Source organism: Aulonocara sp. 'chitande type north' Nkhata Bay, linkage group LG18, assembly GCF_057382095.1.
Source record: "Aulonocara sp. 'chitande type north' Nkhata Bay isolate Kocher_YH1m ecotype deep benthic linkage group LG18, A_spYH_male_GT1.1, whole genome shotgun sequence".
NCBI lineage: Eukaryota > Metazoa > Chordata > Actinopteri > Cichliformes > Cichlidae > Aulonocara > Aulonocara sp. 'chitande type north' Nkhata Bay.
Genome location: NC_141361.1, coordinates 9,049,009 through 9,073,748, shown reverse-complemented (window position 1 = coordinate 9,073,748; position 24,740 = coordinate 9,049,009). Strand labels below are relative to the sequence as shown.

Genomic DNA, 24,740 nt, shown 5'->3' with positions numbered 1-24,740 from the left:
TCAGATTAAAACTTTGGGTGTAAGATTCGGATAATTATTTATTAAAAGCTAGACATTTTAAATGAGAATAAGAAAGAAAAGTATGTCTTTGTGCCCCCTTTTCCTTGTTAATGCCCTATCGGCCCCCCTGGCTAAACTTTGCTAGATCCGCCCCTGCACAGTTACCAGCGTCAGCTACGTAGAAAAAGATCCTCGAGTAGAAAGTAATAATAAATAAATTCTAACAACAGCTGATCAAGCTTAAACGTGCTGCTGTTGTTCAGCCGATGGTTTCCTCTTTCTGGTGCAAAGTGGGCCAAAAACAAACCAGAGAGATGGACTCGTGACAGAAAAGCCGATCAGCTGATCATTAAGCAGTTTCATGATTGAAGTAGCAGCCAGAAGAGGCAGTCGCTCCATATATCGTTTGGTAAGCTTAACGCAGGAATGCTTTACAAACATTCAGAGATGGACTTACACACTTGCTTTACTTCTCTCGGGGATAACTTTGTCGGAGATGAAATGCCGGGTTGCTAGCGAAGCTCCACATGCTATCCAGACCACCGACAGGTCCCGCATGCCACAGCCACTCTATCACGTGATGCATACTGCTCCGACGTGCTAACGTTCTGAGGTGAGTTACGGCGTGTTGCAAGTTTTGTGAGGTGCTTTCGTGATATTTAATGGATCGGATTACATTTTTTATTTTTCTCCGATATCCGATCCAGTAATTTAGGTCAGTATCGGACCGATACCGATACGCAATATCGGATCGGTCCATCTCTAATCCATACTGAAGGAAAAGATGGATCATTAACAGGAAAGAATTACAGAAAGATATTTAGAGGGTGAAACAGTTGGTTCATAAATAACAGAAGACATTCAACCTCAAGTCTGAAGGACGAAGAGGAGAGAGACCAAACTGAACATGGAGAAGAAGAAATGCAAACAGAAGCCCTCTTAAATTTGTCATCAGGTATAAAAACTTTTGAAAAATTAAAAGTTTTGTCTTACTGTAAGACAGGTGTTCTCCTCACCATGTTTATTGATGAGCACAGCCAGGTATTCTCTGTAGTAGGAGCTGACGTAGAGCAGCAGAGCTGGACTCTGGTTCGTCCTGAAGCTCAGGGAGACGTTTTCTCCTCTGAGCGTCATGTCAGAGTAGATGGAGGATGGCAGAGCGCTGCTGTTCCTGCTCATCTCGTAGGGCTCCTTGAAGGTGTAGCTGACAGATGTTCCTGACTTGAAGCTGGCTGACACCTCTGGAAGAAAGCGGCCACAGAAAGGTTATAGCACCTACCTACCTCTATTATTATTATTGTTATTATCTTTTTTTTAGCCATGTTATCGCTGACATTTTTCATAGATTCAACTAAAAAAGTGGGAACAAATTATACAAGATACAATTTAAAATAGGTTCTCTGCTAAGCTGCTATGTTTAGACACAGCACTGATTAAGCTCTTGAGCTAGCTGCCTTTTATTTATGCCTGTATGATTCGTAGGTTAGTGTGAAGTACCAAAAGAAACAAACAAACAAAAAATTATATATATAAGGACTGGACTAAAAAAAAGTTAAAAAGCAGCCAATGTCCAAAGAAGAACTTTGAAAGATTTTTAGAAAGTCTGGAGAACCTCTGATCATGAACACTTAAAAAAAAACTACAAAAATGTCTGGCTCATTGCAAGCGAGAAGTGAGGGATGGCTCAAGACGTTTGCACACATTTGCATGTACATGAGCAGATCATTGGATTAAATAGATCCTGTGTTGTTTTTCCTCTGATAGAAATGACAAAATGTACAATTCACATATCTAAGGTTGCCTCTCAGTTTCAATATTCAGTTGCTACTGGTTATTCAAAAACTCTTTAAGTTAACAATTTCACATAGCCTAAATAGTTTTTAACACCACAAGAATGTTCTGAAAAAATACTGGAGCAGGAAGAAAAACAAATACTAATCACCTAAAGTTTGGCTTCAACTTTAAATACAGTTGTATCTGTTCTCTATTCAACTAATGAATCAAAGCAATTAAACACACTTGTGGGACATCAGCAGGCTGAAGAGAGTAGGTGCCAGCAGCGGGAATGAAAGAGGGGTGGAGAGTCCTCTTAACCAGCTGAACTCAGTGAAATGTTTGTGCCCAGACATAGAGTTCAATGTGAAGATGCATCATTAATGCAATGAATTTACATCAAACCAAAATACTTTGAGTACTTTTTAACGAGTGTCAACTGCAGAAAAACGATTCTGTGAAACAATATAGATGAATACCTTAACCTTAACATCCACTCTGAATATTCGTATTTATTTTTATTACCATATCCATTTATTTTGAGTTTCATTATTATGATAATTCGTCCTATTATAGTTCACTTTACAAAAATAGAAAACTTTGAATGTCAGTATGTTCTACCTGACTTCACAGGGATGTAAACACAGAGTTGATTCTCGGGCTCGAGGACTCCTCCAGCAGCAACCACAAGCTGACACATAACCACAGCTTTAACCTTGGCTTGTAGGATATAAGAGCTTATGAAATTAAATGTAAAGCCGAGGAAAGATGTCAGACACATTAAGTGGCTCTGTGCAGCATGTGTTTATAACAGGTCTCCTATAGCGACGTCAAGACAGGTGGAACCATTAATGTTGCTTAGTTCAGAAGAAAACACGACCTTTTAATGGCTTCAGCTTTTGAGAATTTTGTCAACAGAATGTAAACGCTTCCTGTCACTTCCTGTTGTCTGACTTGTTGATGTTACTTTTATTTATTTATTTATTTTGAAAACTTCCCTGTTGATGAACTTTTTAACAGAACTTCTGTAAAAAATTCCAAGATGTGCCAGTTTTCTAGTTTACACCATATAACTCAGCAACCAATCGTTGGCAGATCTCCCTACAGTACTGCTTCTTTTGTATTTTTGCATCATCTGTGAGACATACTCGCTCTCTTCCACGCCACTACACTAAGAACTTCAAGGATTTCTACCACGTACTTCTTTATAGGTATTTGACAACGTTGCAAGTGAAATAATTTCAGGATATTTGTTGGCGCCTGTGACAATGAGCTCCTTCAGCTAAACGACATCTTTACAGCATCCAGACATTTTTAAAGTATGACTCTCGCTACACTGTGTGTGTACCTGTTTGGCAGAAGACTCCGGTGTACGCTGACAGGTTACAGTCACAGTGGAAGCCATTAGCTCTCTCCACACAGCGGCCATGGTTCTGGCAGAGCGAGCCGTAGCTGCTGCAGTGACCCGGGCAGCCGGGTTGAACGCCTGGTGTTATCTTCGCCCTCTCCTCCAGGTCCAGAGTGACGCCGTTCAGCTGCAGAGAGCGGATACAGCCGCGGAAGCCCTTCTGCCTGGATGCTGTGCCTCCTGACATCACAAAAGTTAAGCGCCATTATCTTTACTTTCCACCCTTCTGTGTAGAGATCTTCCCGAGGGGTTGAAATGGTTATATTGCTGATATCACAAGCAATCAAGGCCAAAGCGTGCTCCCCAAGAACAATGATGCAACATCGATTTCTGTTTTCTTTCAGGCTCAGGCTTTGTTTTATTCTAAGTGTGCTGACAAGCCTGTATGTTTTTTATTTCTCCTCCTCCTGTCATCTGTAGCAGATCCACATGTCGCCTCTGCTTCCCCAGAGGCTTCAAACTGTCAACACTATTTCTATGAAATGACACAATGATGAAAACACAATGAGGCAACAAGCTGTAGGTGGAAGGCTGATTTAAAGGTATAACTTTCATCAGTCTGTCTCTATAACATCCTTCCAGCTGCTGACTGTGTGTTTGGCAGCCTTGATGAATTACTGTCTGAACCAGTGTCTGGTTGTATGTCTGAATTTGTAGGGGGGGAGCAGGAAGGCAGATTTTCTTCCCTATACTAGACTTTGCGTTGCTCATTCTTTCCACACTTACCTTACTTGCACACAAACAGTGGAGAAAAATCAAAAATGCATGTCCACTTTTGCAAACACGCATCCCATCCTTTCAAATATGATGGCACAGCCAGAGTTCAAACCCGACAACCTCCCACTTCTGCAAAGATCGGGGCTCAATCGTTATTGTCCTCAGAGCACAGACGAGGCAAAGCTTTGCTCTGCGTGTTCAAAGCTGACAGCTTCCTATTGTTTAGCAGCAGGAGCTTTTCACACCAATAAATCAGAGCTCTGCTAGACTCCTCTCTTTCCTCTGATGTAAGCCAACAAACTGTATATGGTTGAAACAGGCAGTTTAGCCAAAGCAACACGAGTGCAGAGGTAAATATTCCCTGAAAGCTTTTCAAAATGACAGTTACTCTAAATGATTTACTAAAATACTTAATCTCTGTGTTGACAGTGATACATTATACTGATACTAGTATAAAGGGCTGAATATATTTCCTGGCGAACATCAGAGATAAAGCAATGATTTGGAGAGAAAATTTTACAGAATGAGAAACATATTTTTTTAATGAGAAATGTAAGAGCATGTAATTAAAATTATGAATGTTGTTTCAAGCATGTTTTGGGTAATTCAAAGGTAACAAACTACACATGATAATGAAAACACGTGTCTGAAAAGCAAAACCATCAGAATTTGGACCCTAACAGAAACTGAAGGCGATGCTTGGTGAGATCATTCCTCAATGAATGATTAGTGAATGACTTGTGGAGCTAAAAAAGACAGATGGAGATAAACGCAAGCATCATCAGTAAGAATATAAAATAACGATTGTGCTCTTTTCACAAGATCATAGTGGCGAGTACATGCTGCAGCTGAAGCAAACAGTATGTGACCACTGGGGAGTAAGTGGGAAAGAATTAGTGGGATCAAAGCAATCATCAAAGGTTGTGTAGGTGGCTCAAACTACAAAGATCCCTCAAGCTGCTGGCTCAGGAAATGTAGTGAGGATGAATTCAAACGCTGTAGCACAGTAAGCTTTATGTGAATGATGTCAGGCTTATAAAATAAATACACTGATGCAATACAGACAAGGCCAGAGACACGCCATACATTTGCAAGGCTCTAAATATTTATTACAGTGCTTTTTTTTTTTTACTTAATCATTGGACTTTGGCTTCATATCACATTAGCAGTGATGCTAAATGAATGTCAGTCTTCTACGCAGTTCAAACCCTTAACAAAGCTTTCATTTCTGCATCATATCAACTGGATCCATATAGAATGCATGACTTTTTTTGATTAATGTAATAACTGGATCTTTATTCCAACCCATATCAGCTGATACGATCCTTCATATTGTACTGGCAAATCTCATACTGTATGAAGCATCTTATTGAAGCTGCTTCAACTTGTATACACGTGTTGCTTTTCCACTGTTTTTGCTTCTGCACAAATTTGTGTTTAAGGGCAGGAAGGTCCCAAATTCATACTGTCAGGTTAACAAATATAAAGACGATTTAATTGTGGGGTAATATTTCAGCAAATCAAACTGAGATACACTAAATTTTCTATTAAGCAAAACAGATATACAGATCCTGGTCATGGCACCACTCGCAGCAAGCAAAACACAAATCTACGGACACAGCGCACCAATAAACTATAGCTTATCTATTCAAAGCAGGCAATACAACAAGTGATGTGAAATGTTCCTTGGAATGAATGGAAAAATCTTTCACTTGAAACTGCTGTGCGCAACTATTTTACACCAACAAACGGCAATAAAGAAAAATGAAAAAGCAATCCTATGGCTGACAGGAGGCAATAACATGGGCTATTAATCGAAACAATGTAATTTGCTGCCTTATAAAGCAGTGCAAGGAATAATTAAGGCTCATAAATACACTGTTCATGGAATTATGGGTATGAATTTAAAGAAGACAACTCTGTGTCTTATTAAATCATAGCTAAGTAGATGGGCTAATACATCTGTGCGGTGCACCTGATGAGACTTGATTTATTCAAAAGGCACAAAAGCATTATAAATCCAAACTATAGGGACCTGGCAGGATTATGATTTATTAAAAAGCTGTACACAGGAGTGAGTACAGCATCGTTGTGGCTAATGCTTACACAATTTCTGAGCTGATACGAATAGTTATTATACAGTCGTTTACAGATTTTGAAGAATATGGGTGGAAATTCTTCATGCCTGTTCATCAAATATAAAAAATAAATAAATAAAATCACCTTGTGAAATGACACCAACACGTTTTCATTCAAACACTCCTTCATACTTAGTGCAGTGTACTTTCCTGATAATTTGGAGGTAAACATACACGGCTTTAGGCTGCCGGTGGCGACCCGCTGGCTATTCAGAGTGGATTATCGGCTAAGCACACTGAGCAAATCAATATTCACCTCAATCTCCCTGCTGCTGCAGCTGCTGCCTTCATCCAATCTCATCAGTGTTTGGTAGTTTGTTTTCCTTCCAGTGCGCGTTTACTGATATGAAGTGACATGCATAATATTTACACAATGATAAAACCCGATAATACACGATGGATTTTCAGTTTTTTGTTGGATTTTTTGTCCCTGCAGAGCTACAAACAGACTCTGAGGTCAAACAAATAATTTCAATGGAATGAAGCGATGAAGTTGAGATAACGAGGGCTGAAGTATTGATAAAGTTTGAAGTTAAAGAATTTTAGTGAGCTGGTTGTTGATTTGCACAAACTTCTCACAAATAACTTCAGATTCATTTGTTTATTAAGAATTTGTGCACCACACTCTTTATTATGCCACTGCTCCCTGATGAATGCATATTCAGTGGTCAAAACCATCGCCTCAGCAGACTGATACTCGATAGAGCTGGCATTTAGTCAATAACAGTTTAGCACTTACATAGCTATAGAATATTTCTCTTCCTTTTCCAGCACGTTTCAGGAGTCAGGACCTCCTAATTGTATTGTCTTTTAGATGTCACTAGTTTATGCTCTAGCACTGTGAGTGACGATGTAGTAGAAGACCCAAAGAATAAATGTGCAGATGCTGCACCTTTTATATCCAATACAGCTGAACAAACACAGGGTTCAGCAGCAACAGCAGCAGATTAAGTTACTGCTGCACAATGTTTGACATCCTACATAAAACCACTTTAAGAAAACTGCTTTATACCATCTATAACATCTACACACAAATCAGACTCATGCATTGTGTCTGCAGATGCTGAAAATAAGCACCTGGATTGATTGCTGAGAAAATATTGTTTTGTTTATTTTTTATTCTGAGACGATACAGCAGTATGACTCCAATCTTTCCAGCAAGATTATCAGTGTCAAATCTAACACTACTCATGTTTCCCGACTTCTGTTAAGACACATGACTTCTCTTTCATAGTCAGATTTTTGTTGGTGTTGCCGAACAACTTCCTTCCCACATTTATGGGTTTCTAGACAAATAATATTTAAAGCATACTGTCCGGCATATTGATTTTGTTTAATATTGGTTGCTCTGCTCCCTTTTTTTTTTGTTTACCCTTCTCCCAGTTTCTGATCACTAGCAATATGAAGCTTTTTTTTAAGGATGGATCCAGCCCAAGCATTATGCGTCTTTAATAAAGACTTTTGCAGTAATGTGCTATGGCAGTGAAGTATAACACTGCAAGGAAACAATGTTGACTTCAAGTTTTCACAAAAATGTAACACTTTTTGTAATTTCATTCAACATATTCAGAGTTTTCTGTGCATTTGAGTGAGAAATCACTGCAAACGTAGCAGTTTTCACCTTTTAATTAGGGTGCTCTTTAATTAATTTTCTTTTTCTTTTCTTTGACTCATCTGTGATACGTGGTAAATAAACATGACCTGAGACATCTGATAGCAGTCTACTCCCAAATGACTGAATCCAGATGGCTCCTGAATTTATTAACTGTTCAGTTCCAAAAGCCTCAATAAACAAGCACTGAACTTGTCAATGTTTCATAGAATCCTGTCTAATGGGAACCTTTTTCTTTAACCCCTGAAAGGCACAAAAAAGACTAATTTGACTAAAATTTCTATAATTATAAAGCTGACAGTTACAGAGAACACTGAGATCCTGGAAGAAATGGCCTTGAATCATCCAGAACTAAGACTAATGAGGTGAAAATTTACACAAAGAAAGAGTCATGTTTATACTTCAGACATAAATCTACAAGTTACATGAAATATTCTTACTTCTTGAGGATCTGAATATTGGATCGCTACTCACCTATGAACAGCTGGCTGTTGAGCTGCAGGTGGAAGTGTCCGTCAGCTGGCGCCTCCTGTGTGGCGACAGGAAGTTCATCCAGTTGAAGCGACGCTTCCTTGACGTTCCGCTCGGCTCGGACTCGATGCCACCGGTTGTCATTCAGTGGGAAGCTCGACTCGACACGAACCTCCAACGGGCCGTTACCAACATCAAAGGAGAAAACCACCTGAGTGGAGGCTTGACAAAGGAGAATGGATAGCATGTGAGGCAAAGGGGTAGTATAAAAATTTATATTGTTTCATAGGAAATGGTTTAATTAGACAACATATTAAGTTATTCTGCTCTCTGGCTAAGCACTGTCAATAAATTGATAATAATCATGACCAAAGTAATCATTAAGATCATGCAGTTTCTTAGCTGTAGCAGTGAAGCAATTTCTTATGCTTAAAATAACCCATTTCTAGTTTATAATCTTAAAAAAAAAAAAAAAAAAAAGTCTGAAAATAATGAGTTCAACTTTTGTTTCAGGCAATGTCTCTTCACTGCTGTTGAAACCTCTATTTATTTTGACAACACAGGTGTTCCCTTGCCAAGTGCAGCTATAATCAATCCTTACACGTAGCTGCATGTTTCCACAGAGCTCCAACAGTCAGTCTAAAACCTGCCAATGGCAAGAGTGGGAATAGAGATGGGAGTTTTAACAAGCAGGTTTGACTCGAGTGTCTGAAGACAAAACAAGAAGACATCAGGGAAGCAGAGCTCTACGGAATGAACTTTAATTACTCCCCCACAACAAAAACAACAAACACCAAAGCCAACAAAGCTCCTAAAGAAGCAAACTGGGAACAGTTCTCACAGGATAACAAACAAGAGAAAGCTAATTCAGGTTGTGTACTGAATACCTGGAAGAAATAGACCACCATCTGATTGTTGAGAGCACCATGAAAAGAAACAAACAGAGTTAAACAACAGGATTGTTAGGGCAAGTCAGGCTCTTTCAGATTTCCTGCTGTGCTTCTTAGACTTAAGTTCAGCCAGTGATACTTTTAAATAATGATCTGAACAGGTGTCAAATACCAGGACATGGTGTCCCAGCAGGATGTCGTATTAATCACGCTGATCAGAAGTAATTCACTTCACCTGTCAATGGTTTGTGGCTGATTATGCAAGTAAGCTTTAAAACGTCTTTTATGTATTACGATTTATAGTCCTGCTGTATTTTCCACATCAGGCTCCTCATTATGTGTTACTGCTTTTTTTTGTTTTGTTTTAGGACTGACCAGAGGTGGGTGTCTTGCTGCAGCACACTCTGGAGTGCTTGTTACGGCAAAAGCACTGAAGCAAAGGACATTTTGGGGGGCAGAAACCTGAGGCATGCTGCAAGAAACTTGAGCTGTATGGCAAGACAACAACAATATTCACTTTGGGATTTAGGAGCTGCCATGAATAATGAATGAAGCCGTTTAAGGTGTTAAGACCTCCGTGATTATTGCAAATTACCAAAGTAAAAAAAAAAAAAAAAAAAAATCCTTCTATAAAATAAGTCCAGTAAATCAGATTCATTGCATTCTACTGTGAATTACAAAATCCCAAACATAACACAGCACTTACAGCATGCAGAGAGATATTGTTCATTTTATACCAGAATTAAATGTAGAAAAATGAAACCTTCAAGTGCAAACGTTGTAGCATTTTGCAGGTGTTTTTTGTGATACTGCTGCTTTTAAGGAGGATCTGAGTTTTCCTCAGAGATCCGGAGTCATGACTCAGGACCAGAGCCAGCACCAGCACCAGCACCATGAGGTGCAGCCCTTCTTCAGCACCACAGACAGCAACTCTGTGCTCAACTGGCTGAATACAATTCTGCAGATACTCTGCTCTGTTCTTTTTGTCCTCTCTAACAAAGGGTAATGATTTAGGAGACCACAGATGAAGCAAGCTACCATTCTTCATGTTTTACTGGTGGAAGGTGAGGATGTATCACTATGGGAGCACAAGAGCAAGATGAAGCAGTGTCCCAGCATCCTGCAGTAACCTCATTTAGAAATTGTTCTCTATCTCCAGCTACAGTGTAACCAGGCGATCTGAGGCAGCTGGAAACAGAGCAGCAGTATTCAGAGCTGGAACAACCATGCTGACTATGATTTCCCCGAGGAGAGATGCTGTTGGTTAGCTACCCCGTATTAGATTTCTACGTGTGTCTCTTAAATCCCATTTCTTATACAACTTCCTTTAAAATGCATACACAACATGAGGTCGGCAACAAGCTCTACACGTGAGGTTAAAGAAACCCCAAAAGTACCTACAGATTAGTCTAACAGCTGATTCAAGCCTGTCCAAATGACACACGCATTGAAAGCCATAATCGTATAAAGAAAAGGAGACCTTGTTGAGTAATACAGCTATTCTAAACTGCACAATCTGTGGTAGGCGGTAAGCATACATCCAACACTAAGGAACAATTCCATGGCACCCATAAACTAAATCATACTGTGCTGGTTATTACTGTCATAATATAAATGGCCAACAGTGGTGACCATAAATGTGTGCATTGCATAAGAGACAAGAATTAATGGAGGGTGAGGGTGAAAATGCCCCCGAGAGTTCATAAAACAACTGTAAAATTAAAAGCAATGGTGCACAAAAAAAACAAAAAAGAATTGCAGGGGTAATTATGAGTTCCCTTTTACGGGTTTAGTCTTATTCACATTTATGTTGTGTGGTGAATGCAGTGCCGTGGGTCGGCATTTATCATCGGTGTAGGTGTACGACTGTGAAATGCATTCAACTGCGGCCTGTGGGGGAAGAAAATTTGATCATAAAATAACAAATAATGCAGCTTAAAGCATAATAAAATACTGGAAACACAAAAGCAGCACCGAAAGAAAATGCTAAAGAAATCAGTCTTTTGATGAAAAAACTAAACGAGAATGAAGAGTTCAATGTTGTCACCCTCTTCTGTAGGACCCACAGACTATTTCAAACACTTTGCTCCTAACACAGAAAAATAACGAGGACACGAGCATTTGGTAAGATCCACAAATAGAAATAAAAGATTTAGAACTATGGCACGCAAATATTTTGATACATAAAAATAAAAACTTGTGCTTTCATACTGTAAAAAAAAAAGAAAACTCCACTCCTTTTATCTGTTGATTTGGACTCTGTGTTTAGCCTCCAGCTCTTACTCACAGCTCAGTTCAATCCGGATGAAGTCTTTGATGCCCAGGTTTTCCAGAAATACACCGGAGGAGGCCATGGTTTTAAACAGGAAGGAGATATCTGCGCTCAGCTCTCCGTGGAAAGTAGGAAAGTGGAGGTACGATGTCTCCTTGTCGAAAAACGCAGCATTCCAAAAATTCCCTAAAACAATATATAAATAAACAAAAGTCACCTTCAGCATTCAGAAGTCACATCAAAAGAAACAAACCAACCTGTTAAACTATCTTAAGCTAATTGTAAATCTCACATTTGAACTGGAACATGTAATTTAAGAACACCAGAGAACATTTTAATAGTGCAAAGAGAGAATGATGTTCAATTTCACTGCACTGTTATTGAAACAATACTTAAACTGAGTTTGACATCATATAAAGGTAAAAGAATGTGAGTTAACACAGTTATCACTAAGCTTTTCTGTAACATGCTCCAGCTTAATCCTAAACCATGGACAGTATCTCCCATCTAGACTAGCTTTGCATGATCCATGATTAAAAATAAGCTCTGTAGAATGCAGCCCCTCAGTACATCCTCCTTATTTACCCGAAACAACCTGATTAGCTCCCTACCTTTAAGCCATCTTTCTTCAGACTGGCTGACCCTCATAAAAAGACCTTATCTTTTGAAATGTTGGCCATGTTTAATTTTAGTATCCGCCAAGTAAGCGGTGCTTAACAAATTTATCAGATCACCTGATAAGGTTTATGGCACAGCTGCCCTAAATTAAACAATCTCTTCAATCGAAATGATTGATGATAAAATGAGAGAATAAAGACAAAGTAATATGAGTTTTCATAAATTAAATGTAGGTAAATGGGTAACCAAAACCCATAGGGGGTCTTACGATCGCCGTGACACTGCAGTGGTCCCACCCTGTACACAGCCTCTGATCCTGGCCTCTGTATGTCACCCAACACCAGAGACCTGACAGGTAGGCTCTCCTTATGGGTGAGCAGGCCTGAGTCTTCAGTCCTGGAGAAAAAAAATGCATATGAACAAAACATGAGGGGCAAAGTAGAAAAATCAGGATTAATGTAATAGAAAAGGTGTGAAGACAATAAACAAATACAGGATGACAAACCGTAATCTACATTCACTTAGTATTTATTTATAGATTTATTGGTTTGTGTGTTTTAATGTTACATCTCTCTTGCAATAAGATTACATGATGTGACGGTCTGACGCAAACATTGCAGAGTGTAGGTGCAGTCTCTTGGGGACCTATTTATTTCAAAACCAATTTATAGCCCTCCTGCCAGTCAAAACTTTATCCTTGGCAGTTATCCTAACAGCTAGCCCCAAATGAAGAAATCCCCTGTCCATTTATGCTCACATCTTGCTTCCTGCACTTTGGATAATCTGCTGGTTATCCTGCTTCCTCTAGAAATTTGAGTAAAGAAATACATCTGGGACTCAGAGTGGAAAAGCAAAGACAGCACTTTGGGAATCTGATGAAATATTGAGGGGCAGAAGTAACAGCTCCGGTCGGTAAAAATAGAGTTAGATTTGCACAAACAGCTTGGACTGGGAAATGATGGAAGGAAGTGAAGCATGGCAGGATTGGTTACAACAGGAGGAAAGGTTAGAGCCGTTTTTGTTTCTTCCTCTGCTCCATTTATCCCAGCTGATTTAGTGTTTGCTAAACCACCAAAGTTACAAGTCAGGCGGGGCAAGTCAATCATGTTTCATATCCTAAATAAGAGGTTAAAGTTGGAGACATGCACTGTGTGTGTATTTCCTGTAATTACTTACTTCAGCCAAGCTGTCTTTGACTTTTTTCATTTTCACCACTCATCTTGTTGCAGACAGAATGCTTTATGGCTGCTTTTCAGTTGTCAATGGACCTTTTTTTCCTCCACTAATTTTTAACCACATATATTCACCAGGAGCAGAAACAGATGTTTCTTTTTGGCGAATAAAGAGTTGTTACTTTTTTAAATCAGTTTTCTATTTTCTAATAAAATAATTTCTGTAAAATTTTTACTGTCATTTAAAATAAATGAACAATTTTTGTTGCATTTGACAGATCTAAGCACACTCAACTGCTTTGCCCATTAAAAAGGAAGTAGACTGATATGAGCTATTGTCTGACATAGAAGGGCACTCTAAGAGAAGAGGGTGGCCTCTGTATTTTTTGTAAACAAATGCATATACAGTATCATGGTCTTTTGTTATTCTCTTGGATTTATTTGTGTTTTTCATTTTTCCTGTGTAATTATTACACAGTGCTTACTGGACCGTGGAATAAGGCCTGGCATCACTGATATTCACTTCTTTTTTTTTTTTTTTTTTTTTTTGATGATATTCACTTCACATTAGCTAAAAATGACGGCTCATAGTAGATGCATATGTAGAGAAAAATGTGTGTATTCATTAAGGTCAGTACCACTCCATGCGGTCAGCATCACAGTTGCAGTAGTGTTGTAGATCGACACAGTCGCCCTGCAGACCGCAGGCACACTGCTGGCTGCCCGGTTGAGCTCCACCCCAATAAGTCTGAACTCGACCTGCACCCGGTCCACCGAACCACCAGCTGAGCGGAGAGCCATCTGAAACACAAATGTACACCAAAACCAACGTGAACAACTTCTGATAAGTCATCTTCATAAATCCGAGTTTTATCTTGAGGGGATATTGTGCTATGAAAAGCTCAAGCTGCAAATATTTAAATTTCCTAAATGTGTGCAACCTAAATTACAGTCAGACATGCAGTAACCTATACATTAGTAGTAGAAACCTGCCAAGTAAAGTCTAAAATGAGAAAAAATACAGCAAAAGTGAAATCACCTAATCTAAATTGTGTGTTTTCTGTGTGCTTGAGGTCATTAAACTTGTCTAATATGCGTGTAATACAAAAAAACTGTATTCATTTCTTTTTAAAAAAATACATCTTATTAAGACTTCTCTCCACTATACCGTGTACATAAATACTACCTAGATAAGCTTGCTCACTGTCGCTCTCACATCACGTACTGCTCTTATCTTGCGATGCTGATGTAGAGAGTGACCTTTTTATTGTAAGTCACTTACAACAAAACTTTTAACTAAATGCCAGAGGGACATAACACAACACCACCACTCACTTAATTCTTGCAGTTCTCTTTCCTCATTTCATGCCCCGTTTTCCCTGAACAGTGTTTTCTAACTAGATGTCTTCCCTGCCCCCAGACAGGCGATGGACAGAGGATTATAAATGCATAATGAGTACCAAAGGAGCTAATACTAAGCACGCAGTGCTCCACTGCACTTTTTCTCTGTATGCTGCTTGGTTACCAAAAGGATTAAAGATAAATGTTGGCTGACAAACATGAATGGTTTCCAGTTAGATATAAAGGGTGTTCTTTGTAGTTTAGCTCAGTCTAAATGGCTGTGTTTGGGTCAATTAAAGAGTTGCAGGACCGTGAAAAAACATCGAAAAGAAAAACGCAGACAAAATAATTGGGCTTAATTCTCGAATCTAAAAGAAGGAGACATGTAAACACAATCCATTAGTCTGACTCACTGGTAAACAGGAAGAAAATCCTGATGCTGATTAAGTTTGCAGCAATGAGCATAGCAATCATTTTGTTTTCTCTAGTGGAGCGGGGAAGACGTGTGGAGCCGCGGGGTGTTTGATTGCTTTCTTGAGAGCTTTGTTTTTGTACAAAATGATATATGCCTCTTATAACTTAAAAAAAATGATTCAGTGAGTCACTGCTTGAATATTTTACTATCCTAAAGATGATTATTTACTTTGCTGTCATTTTCTGTGAGTAAATCATTTTTTGCTCTTGGTGGTAAACAAATCTAAAAAGGCAAAGTCAGCACACGTTCACATTTTTGTACTTCTTCTCGTTTCATCAGCTGAGCAGTTGCATTGCTTTTGGGTTTGTTTTCTTTTAAACAGGGGTCTCACCTGGGGTGTTGAGGAGACGGGACATTTTGCAGTGATAAGACAGTTCCTGTTCACAGTGCTCCGACTGCTTAATAACGGCCAACAGCTGCTCTTCCTCAGACGAGTAGTCAAAGTGGATTGAATACTGGTTTACGCCTGTAAATGGTCGGAGTCTGGTCAGTTCTGTGTTGTTGTGCTGGATCACCATCCATGTGTTCTCCTCTGCAGACAGAGATATGCAGGCATGATTGATGCCAATTACACCACAAGGTGAAAGAGAATTAAAATAAAGGAAACTTTTTCCTCCATTTCTTCTCCTCTTTTAGGTTCAAAGAGTGGCTTTTTTAAAACAAGCTTTATTTAACCAAGGTAATCCAAAAGACATAAACAACAGGGACACAGTATGAATCAAAAAAGAACAAGCTGAGGTCGGGCACAGTAGAAACACCAGGTTAACAAGGCGTAGCTTAAAATAATTAAGTTGATAACAAATAAGAAAAAATAAGGAAGTAACTAAATGGAGAATCACAGAGACGAGATGAAAAAAGGCACTAGACTAAAGCACAAATAAACTTTCTCACAAAGAAAGTAACAAAAGTCTAGAAACAGTACAAAAACCAAAACCATCCTTCATCCGCTTTGTCCGGGGCCGGGTCGCGGGGGCAGCAGCCTAAGCAGAGAAGCCCAGACCTCCCTCTCCCCAGCCACCTCCTCCAGCTTATCCGGGGGAACACCAAGGCGTTCCCAGGCCAGCCGAGAGATATAATCTCTCCAGCGTGTCCTGGGTCTGCCCCGGGGCCTCCTCCCAGTGGGACATGCCCGGAACACCTCACCCAATAGGTGCCCAGGAGGCATCCTTGTCAGATGCCCGAACCACCTCAGCTGGCTCCTTCTGATGTGGAGGAGCAGCGGCTCTACTCTGAGCCCCTCCCGGATGGCTAAACTTCTCACCCTATCTCTAAGGGAGAGGCCAGTCACCCTTTGGAGGAAGCTCATTTCCGCCGCTTGTATCCGCAATCTCGCTCTTTCAGTCACTACCCACAGCTCGTGGCCATAGGTGAGGGTAGGGACGTAGATCGACCGGTAAATTAAGAGCTTTGCTTTTACACTCAGCTCCCTCTTCACCATATATCTACAGGGAGTGCAGAATTATTAGGCAAATGAGTATTTTGTCCACATCATCCTCTTCATGCATGTTGTCTTACTCCAAGCTGTATAGGCTCGAAAGCTTACTACCAATTAAGCATATTAGGTGATGTGCATCTCTGTAATGAGAAGGGCTGTGGTCTAATGACATCAACACCCTATATCAGGTGTGCATAATTATTAGGCAACGTCCTTTCCTTTGGCAAAATGGGTCAAAAGAAGGACTTGACAGGCTCAGAAAAGTCAAAAATAGTGAGATATCTTGCAGAGGGATGCAGCAGTCTCAAAATTGCAAAGCTTCTGAAGCGTGATCATCGAACAATCAAGCGTTTCATTCAAAATAGTCAACAGGGTCGCAAGAAGCGTGTGGAAAAACCAAGGCGCAAAATAACTGCCCATGAACTGAGAAAAGTCAAGCGTGCAGCTGCCAAGATGCCACTTGCCACCAGTTTGGCCATATTTCAGAGCTGCAACATCACTGGAGTGCCCAAAAGCACAAGGTGTGCAATACTCAGAGACATGGCCAAGGTAAGAAAGGCTGAAAGAAGACCACCACTGAACAAGACACACAAGCTGAAACGTCAAGACTGGGCCAAGAAATATCTCAAGACTGATTTTTCTAAGGTTTTATGGACTGATGAAATGAGAGGGAGTCTTGATGGGCCAGATGGATGGGCCCGTGGCTGGATTGGTCAAGGGCAGAGAGCTCCAGTCCGACTCAGACGCCAGCAAGGTGGAGGTGGAGTACTGGTTTGGGCTGGTATCATCAAAGATGAGCTTGTGGGGCCTTTTCGGGTTGAGGATGGAGTCAAGCTCAACTCCCAGTCCTACTGCCAGTTTCTGGAAGACACCTTCTTCAAGCAGTGGTACAGGAAGAAGTCTGCATCCTTCAAGAAAAACATGATTTTCATGCAGGACAATGCTCCATCACACGCGTCCACAGCGTGGCTGGCAGGAAAGGGTATAAAAGAAGAAAAACTAATGACATGGCCACCTTGTTCACCTGATCTGAACCCCATTGAGAACCTGTGGTCCATCATCAAATGTGAGATTTACAAGGAGGGAAAACAGTACACCTCTCTGAACAGTGTCTGGGAGGCTGTGGTTGCTGCTGCACGCAATGTTGATGGTGAACAGATCAAAACACTGACAGAATCCATGGATGGCAGGCTTTTGAGTGTCCTTGCAAAGAAAGGTGGCTATATTGGTCGCTGATTTGTTTTTGTTTTGTTTTTGAATGTCAGAGATGTGTATTTGTGAATGTGGAGATGTTATATTGGTTTCACTGGTAAAAATAAATAATTGAAATGGGTATATATTTGTTTTTTGTTAACCTCTGGGGGGTCCTAGAAAAATGCATACACTATTGGGCTTAGAGCCACAAATCGACCACGCCATGAAAAGTGCCATAAAATATCTATATATTAATATTTTTTTCCACTTTAAATTAGCCAATCTTTTAGACCTACTTCTCCTTGAAATATTCATATCAAGTTTTAATTACATTTCGCGGATTTTAACCCTTTATATCCCGGTTTCGTCACATGGCCGCACTGTTTTTTTAGCCCCAAAAAACAAAGAAATCAAATATTTCCCAAAAGATACAATTCCAAGGCCCGGACTCCCGAGTACCACCAACATTCGGAAGATGGCCCATTATTTGGTTGTAATGACCGTGGAATGGGAAATAGCGTTTATAATGGGTTTCAATGGGGCACAAATCGACCACTAGGACCAATAGTGTAAGTTTATCTGTAGCTCAGCCACTGAAGCTAATTTAAGGGAGTCAGACTGGAATTTTGAAATATATGTAACCAGACTTTTTTTTGGAAAAGTTGGCTATATTCCGTTCAACACAGTGCAAATGGCGTGTATACAAACAATGAAAAATGGCACAAATCGACCCAAGACCACCCAGAGGTTAAGTTGCCTAATAATTATGCACAGTAATAGTCACCTGCACACACAGATATCCCCCTAAAATAGCTAAAACTAAAAACAAACTAAAAACTACTTCCAAACACATTCAGCTTTGATATTAATGCGTTTTTTGGGTTCATTGAGAACATGGTTGTTGTTCAATAATAAAATTATTCCTCAAAAATACAACTTGCCTAATAATTCTGCACTCCCTGTATACATCTCACACTAGGAACTGCAGTCAGTGTCTGTTACGAGGAATCCCAGCCCCACTGAAAGCCAAAACCCCACTCACGGCACTTGAGTCTGACTTCTCAAATGCTAATATAGATGAATGTGAACATCTATTCTAGCTTGGCTGTTTGCCGTATATGTTTGTAATGTTCAGTTTCCACCTTCTTCTACACTAAAAATCACTAAATAAGTTTTTCTGTAAAATAAAAAGCATGGAATTAAATTAAAGTTATTTAAACCATATCAATAGATGGATAGAGAAGAGTCTAGGAGTCTAGACAGAAAAAGTGCTGATAGAGACTGACTGGAATATCTATATAATAATGAACAAGAAAAAGTTCTGTAGTATCATAACAGAAATAATACAAACATCAGAAAAAAGGCAAGGGGGTGCATAAGGTGCATTAAAAACAGTTGAGTGTCATTATTTATGTGCAATTATGTAAATGTTAATACAAGCAAATGTTGACTGATGATGGTAGTAAGTGTGGTTGTGTCACCTGTCATGTTGCAGTAGACCAGCTGCGGTTTGATTGGTCCGCTGCCGTCCACGTCGATATAAAAATGTCCCGATGTGTTGCCATTGTGTTTGTATGCCTCACAGGACTGTTCATACACAGCTGGAAGGAAAATAATGAGATCAACAACGTCAACATGCTGGCCCATGGGAGCTGCCAGGGGATGGAGATCAAAACTATGGAGGATTTGTTCTGGGGTTCTGCTTCATACGTACGTATTGCCACTGAATCAATGTCATATGATCAGAGTGAAGAAAATAATCAGAGGTTCTCATGAACTAAAGTTATATCCAGCCGGAGACGATGGTAATGACTAGTGGGAATACACAGTGTATAAATAAACTTCTGCTCCGTCTCCTTCTTTTTATGCTTGAGCCCATAAAGCAACACCCATATCTAAACACTTCACCTGTTTATCTCTTTTCCTCAACTCAAAGAAAATACTTTTATTTATCAGGATTAAAAAAGGCTTTCACAAAAATCTCTTTACAAGTCTTGAGGCTCTAACTTGAGATAACTGACACAGAACTAGAAGCAGGGACCACCTTATGTACATAAATGTATGTATTGATTCAGTATTTGGCAGTGTAGCATCACCGCCCTCTTTCCTTTTAATCATGCACCATGAAAAAGTGAGAAGTTTCCTGGACAGGCATCCCAGGAAGCTCTTAAATCTAAAATGCCGCTTAGTTGTCCAAAGAAAAACTCTTTGTTCTGTCACAAGTACCAATTTGCATCACCACCACCAACAAAGGGAAAAATCCATGTCACTGTAATTGTAGCACCCTCAGAATCACGAGTTTTGTAAACACTGGAGCTGGAGCTACCAGCTCGACAGGTCATTCGATGCTGCTTTAAAACCCCTCACGTGAACGATGGGGAGCAAGATGAGACTATTATGTAGATGAAAGCAGCACAACACACTATTAAGGGTGATCTGTCTTTCAATAAATAATACTGTCATAAAACAATAAAAAGGGAAGACAAATGAACTGCCTGCAAGTTTTCAGTTATTATACTGTAAGTCATCCCGTTACATTATGTACAAGGTAATTAATTATCGGAATTAAAGTTCTTTTTCTCTTACAATTTTTCTTCCAGCTTAATTTAATTAAAGCAAAGTTTCATCTGTCAAAACTATCGCACTGTCTTTTCATTAATATGAAAAATGCTTTTGGTTTTGACGAAATGGGAGTTTAATTATGCCACGTCAAGGCGGCGTTAACGGGGTTGTCACATTTGTGATTTGTGACAACTTGATTTTTTTTACTTTGTCTTCTGTTTGTTGTTTTTTTGTTTTATTTCAAACATGTAAATATATAATAATAAATCACCTTCCATATTTTACACAATCAAAGAGTCCAAAACATTAGGACATTTTGCTTAATAACTAGTTTAACACTAGCCTAAAAGGATGTGCGTCACGTCTCAGACTGAAAGTTTGGACCTTGTTTTTCACCTTTGGCCAAGACTCCCACAAATTGTATTACATGATAAGGTATAGGTAATGCAACAAGATGAAAGGAAACTAAAACAGTGTCGGATTAGGAACAGGTAAAAAAAAAAAGTGGTTATGATGGATAAAAGCATTAATCACATTTGTTCAGTCTCAAGGATGCACACACTCACGTCTTCTGATGAGTAACATGTATTTTTGAATAACTTTATTTAGAAAAGCAAAAGACTCATTTTAGAAGGTGAAAACTATGCATCAAGTCAGAAGTTCACAGTGCGATTAAAAACTAAAAGGATATGTACAGTAGCGAAGCATAAATATGATGACTAAATCCTGAAGCCATGTTTACTTTTAATAGGTTTATTGGTTTCTTATGGTTATTATCTGTTGAGGTGAATTAAACACAAAGAAAGCAGGGAAGCTAGTTAAATTCCTCAGCAGGGGAGTACTGGATGGCACCGGGTAGAGTGGTTACTATTGCCAAAGGTCCCACGTGTCCTTTTTCTTGTGTGTCCATGTTCTCCTTGTGCCTGTGAGTTCTCTGATTGTATTCCTTCCACAGCATACAAAACATGCTCATTAGGTTAACTGGTGATTCTAAGTTGACTGCAGGCATGAATGTATGCATTTTTATGTATTTTATTCATGCAACAGACTAGCAGCCTGTTGCTGGGACAGGATCCTGGATAGGTTTTCCCTATCCATCTATACATGGATGGCATACTGGAGTATGGTTTTCAGGACAAGCTATAAGTGAGACCTTTGTCTCATACATAGATTTACCCGAGATACAGTTTTGAATCAAAAATGAATGCTGTAAAATAAAGATTTATACAGCTATTCTTTTAAATTTTACAAATTCTATTTGTGGCTGTTATGACTTAAATCTGCTTGAAAGGTGACTCACAGCTGTGGCAGGTCGCTCCACTGTAGCCACTGTCAGAGCAGTTGCAGTGAAAGACAGTCCAGGACTGACTGCAGGGACCGCCGTGTTCACAAGGACTGGGAGAACACCTGAAACACACCGAGGGAGAGAAAAGTCGAGAAGATTATGAAATGGCACCCTGCTGGATGTTTGTGTGGGAGACAGTTGAACGTCTCTAAGGTCACAAAGCAAAAAAAAAAAAAAAAATGTATACATTGTTATATATACATACATACTGTGACAGCAGATTTGAAAACATCCATTTGTTTTTTGGCAGCTTGAACACTAGGAACCAATTTTAACTGCTAAAAACCTTTCAAATGGGACAAAAGCAGTTGATGCCAAAACATACCTTTCATCTGTTATTGTCAAGCGTATCCAACTTTGTTTTGTTTGAAACAGCTGCTGAAGCATCTTTTATGTTTTAGCCGAGTCACTTATCGTACAATGAGCGAGCAGACTCGAGCTATTTATGAACACTTTGACGGGAAAACCGACTGCCAGGATCAACTCTTTGACCTTTTGGAATTACTTAATGGTGCAGATGATACTAGATAATTATGATTGGCCAAAATGCTTTCAAATGCTTTCATGCATCACGTCTGACACTGTGGTCAGCAGCACAGGAGCACCACAGGGAACTGTGCTGTCCCCTCTTCTCTTCACCCTGTACACCTCTGACTTCTGCTACAACTCTGAATTATGCCATATTCAGAAGTTTGCAGATGACACGGCCATCATGGGGTGTATCTGGGATGATCAGGAAGAGGAGTACAGAAGTCTGGTGAGGAACTTTGTCGCATGGAGTCACACAAACCACCTGCAACTCAACACCTCAAAGACTAAGGAACTGGTTGTGAACTTCGGGAGGTCCAGAGAAGGTCCACTGCCGGTTCAGATAGAGGGGGAGGAGGTGGAGGTGGTCAACAAGTACAAGTACCTCGGGCTGTGGGTGGACAACAAACTGGACTGGTCATGCAACACAGAGCACCTGTATAAAAAAGCCCAAAGCCGACTGTACTTCCTCAGGAGGCTGAGGTCTTTTAACATCTGCAGGAAGCTCCTGAGGATGTTTTACCAGTCGGTGGTTGCTGGAGTACTTTTCTATGCTGTGGTGTGCTGGGGGAGCAGCACAGCAAAGAAGGACTCATCCAGGCTGGAGAAACTGATCAGGAGGGCTAGCTCTGTGGTCGGCATGAAGCTGGACACTCTGGTGACAGTGGCAGAGAAAAGGACATTAAAGAAACTGATGGACATTATGAACAATGCTGGGCATCCTCTGCACACGGCCATAAACAATCAGAAGAGTCTTTTCAGTGACAGGTTGCTTCTCCCCAAGACAAGAACTAACAGACTTAAAAACTCCTTTGTCCCACACGCCATCAAACTGTTTAACTCCTCTCTGGAGGGGAGAGGGAGGGGAAACAGGAGGACAAAGGAGGGGGGAACAACTAAGCTGTAGTGCCTCTTCACTTCACTGTACAATACCTTGTGCAATACTTTTTGTAAATAGTCAACAGTGCAATAGACTCAATACTTGAAATGTGCAATTCACTTGTATTTTTATTTTTTATTCCTATTTATTCTATTTATCCCCTTTGTATATTTTATTTATATTTGTCTCTGTATTTATATATGTGTGTGTGTGTGTGTATATATATATATATATATATAACAATTCTGTAACTGTAACTTCGGTCGTTGCTGTGCTTTTTGGAAGTCGAATTTCCCAGAGGAACCCACCCGAGGGATTAATAAAGTTCTATCTTATCTTATCTTATCTTATCAAACTCTCAGTATACTCAGTGTACTCTCAAAGCACTTGAAATTATTTTCACAATGACTCTGTTATATAAAGCTCTTTTGTTAAATGGACAGAAAGCATTTCAAATGTTTACTCATACATGTCACTCACTTCATGGTCAAATGTGTGTAGGAGGGTCAGGAAAAAAATGCAGAAAATATTTCACTTCGAATATTTGCAGGAGGTTCTATTTTCAATTTGGGTAACTTATTGTGGGAGGCTGATGAAGTGGGGGAAAAATAATCCGGTGTACAACATCTTTTGTAACATTGCGAAACAATTCAGCTGAAAGCTCATTTAGTAAAAGACAAAATATAATTTCTTTGCTTTTCACATACTTTCCTTCTGAGAGAAAGCATGCGCAACTGAGTTTAATATTTCTTTCCATAGGTTACAACTGGTTTTATAGGAACTGACAGTTATATAGACCTTTTCTAGTAACATATAACAATCAAAGCACTTTACCCTTCAAGCTATATTCACCAATTAACACACCCTTGTATGCATCAGTGCAATTTGGGGTGCAGTGTTTTGACTGAGGATAGTATGCATGCAGGATGGATGAGCCAGGAGTCAACTCTCTCTCTGACCTTCCAATTAGAAGAAAACAAGCTCTATCTCTTGAGCCATAACTGCCAAAAATCCTTTAATTCAATCTGCATCCTTAATTTTGCAAAAATAAGTCAAGGCTGGGAAAACATTTCCTCCCAAAAAGTCAAAAAGCAGATACTTTTCTTTCAGACAGATTTTTGTGATTTGGTTACTAAACATGTGTTGACAAGACTATAGTAAGTCCAGCGATGCAGACACTATACTGCTATACTGTGGTAAAGAGGTAATCATTAAGGCATAGCTGGCCCATACACATTCCTTCCCTTACCTACAGTATGGCCACAACTTTGGGTGGAACAAATAAGCTCACAGTGTCAGGGGTTCATGTAGTCTGATCCTTAGGATCCGAATACATGCTGCATTACATTAAATGGAGCCAAATGAGGTGGTTTGAGCATTTAACTAGGATCCCTTTTGGATGCATCTTTGCTGAAGAGTTTCACAGCTGGCTTGAGAAACACCTTAGTGTTCTTCTGGAGGAAATGTAGGTGGTAGCTGGAGAGAGGTGAGTGCTGCCCACAGAAATGACTTTGGACAGAGGGTGATTGTACAAGTGTGTGCATACATACATGCATACACTTGCTATTTTTTTTTTTTACACAAATAATAAAAGAAACCCCAAAATAAATATTGTAACTACATAAAATCTCAATTGTCCCAAGGGATTCAACTCCACCATCTTGAACTGCAGCTGTTAATGTGCATATGTGAGCTCAGCACCATCTGAGGCAGCTTCTGGTTGGAGGGGCCCTCCAGGTTGCAGCAGATCTACAGAGCAGAGCAAGCAAGCATACCTGTGTGAGGTGGGTGTGAGAAATGCTAACAAATTTTGTTTAAAAAAAATTTAAGCATAAAAACAACAAAATGAAAAAGAAAAAAAGTGTTCAGCCTTTAAAAGAAAGATAAATAACCAAGCCTGGTCAGGTCT

At 39.7% G+C, this 24,740-nt stretch overlaps 1 protein-coding gene across 1 annotated transcript in view; it reads right to left on the bottom strand.

Annotated features, from left to right (window-relative positions):
• Positions 1 to 24,740, bottom strand: part of LOC147307950 (contactin-associated protein-like 4) — a 123,252-nt gene that overhangs the window by 20,536 nt on the left and 77,976 nt on the right. The window contains exons 11-19 of the mRNA XM_086270954.1: positions 21,379 to 21,485; positions 18,998 to 19,117; positions 15,219 to 15,419; positions 13,710 to 13,872; positions 12,168 to 12,295; positions 11,297 to 11,467; positions 8,123 to 8,341; positions 3,122 to 3,361; positions 1,017 to 1,241 (exon numbers count right to left, since the gene is read on the bottom strand). Coding sequence (XP_086127080.1) covers positions 1,017 to 1,241; positions 3,122 to 3,361; positions 8,123 to 8,341; positions 11,297 to 11,467; positions 12,168 to 12,295; positions 13,710 to 13,872; positions 15,219 to 15,419; positions 18,998 to 19,117; positions 21,379 to 21,485 — 1,574 coding nt within the window. The remainder of the gene's footprint in view (positions 1 to 1,016; positions 1,242 to 3,121; positions 3,362 to 8,122; positions 8,342 to 11,296; positions 11,468 to 12,167; positions 12,296 to 13,709; positions 13,873 to 15,218; positions 15,420 to 18,997; positions 19,118 to 21,378; positions 21,486 to 24,740) is intronic.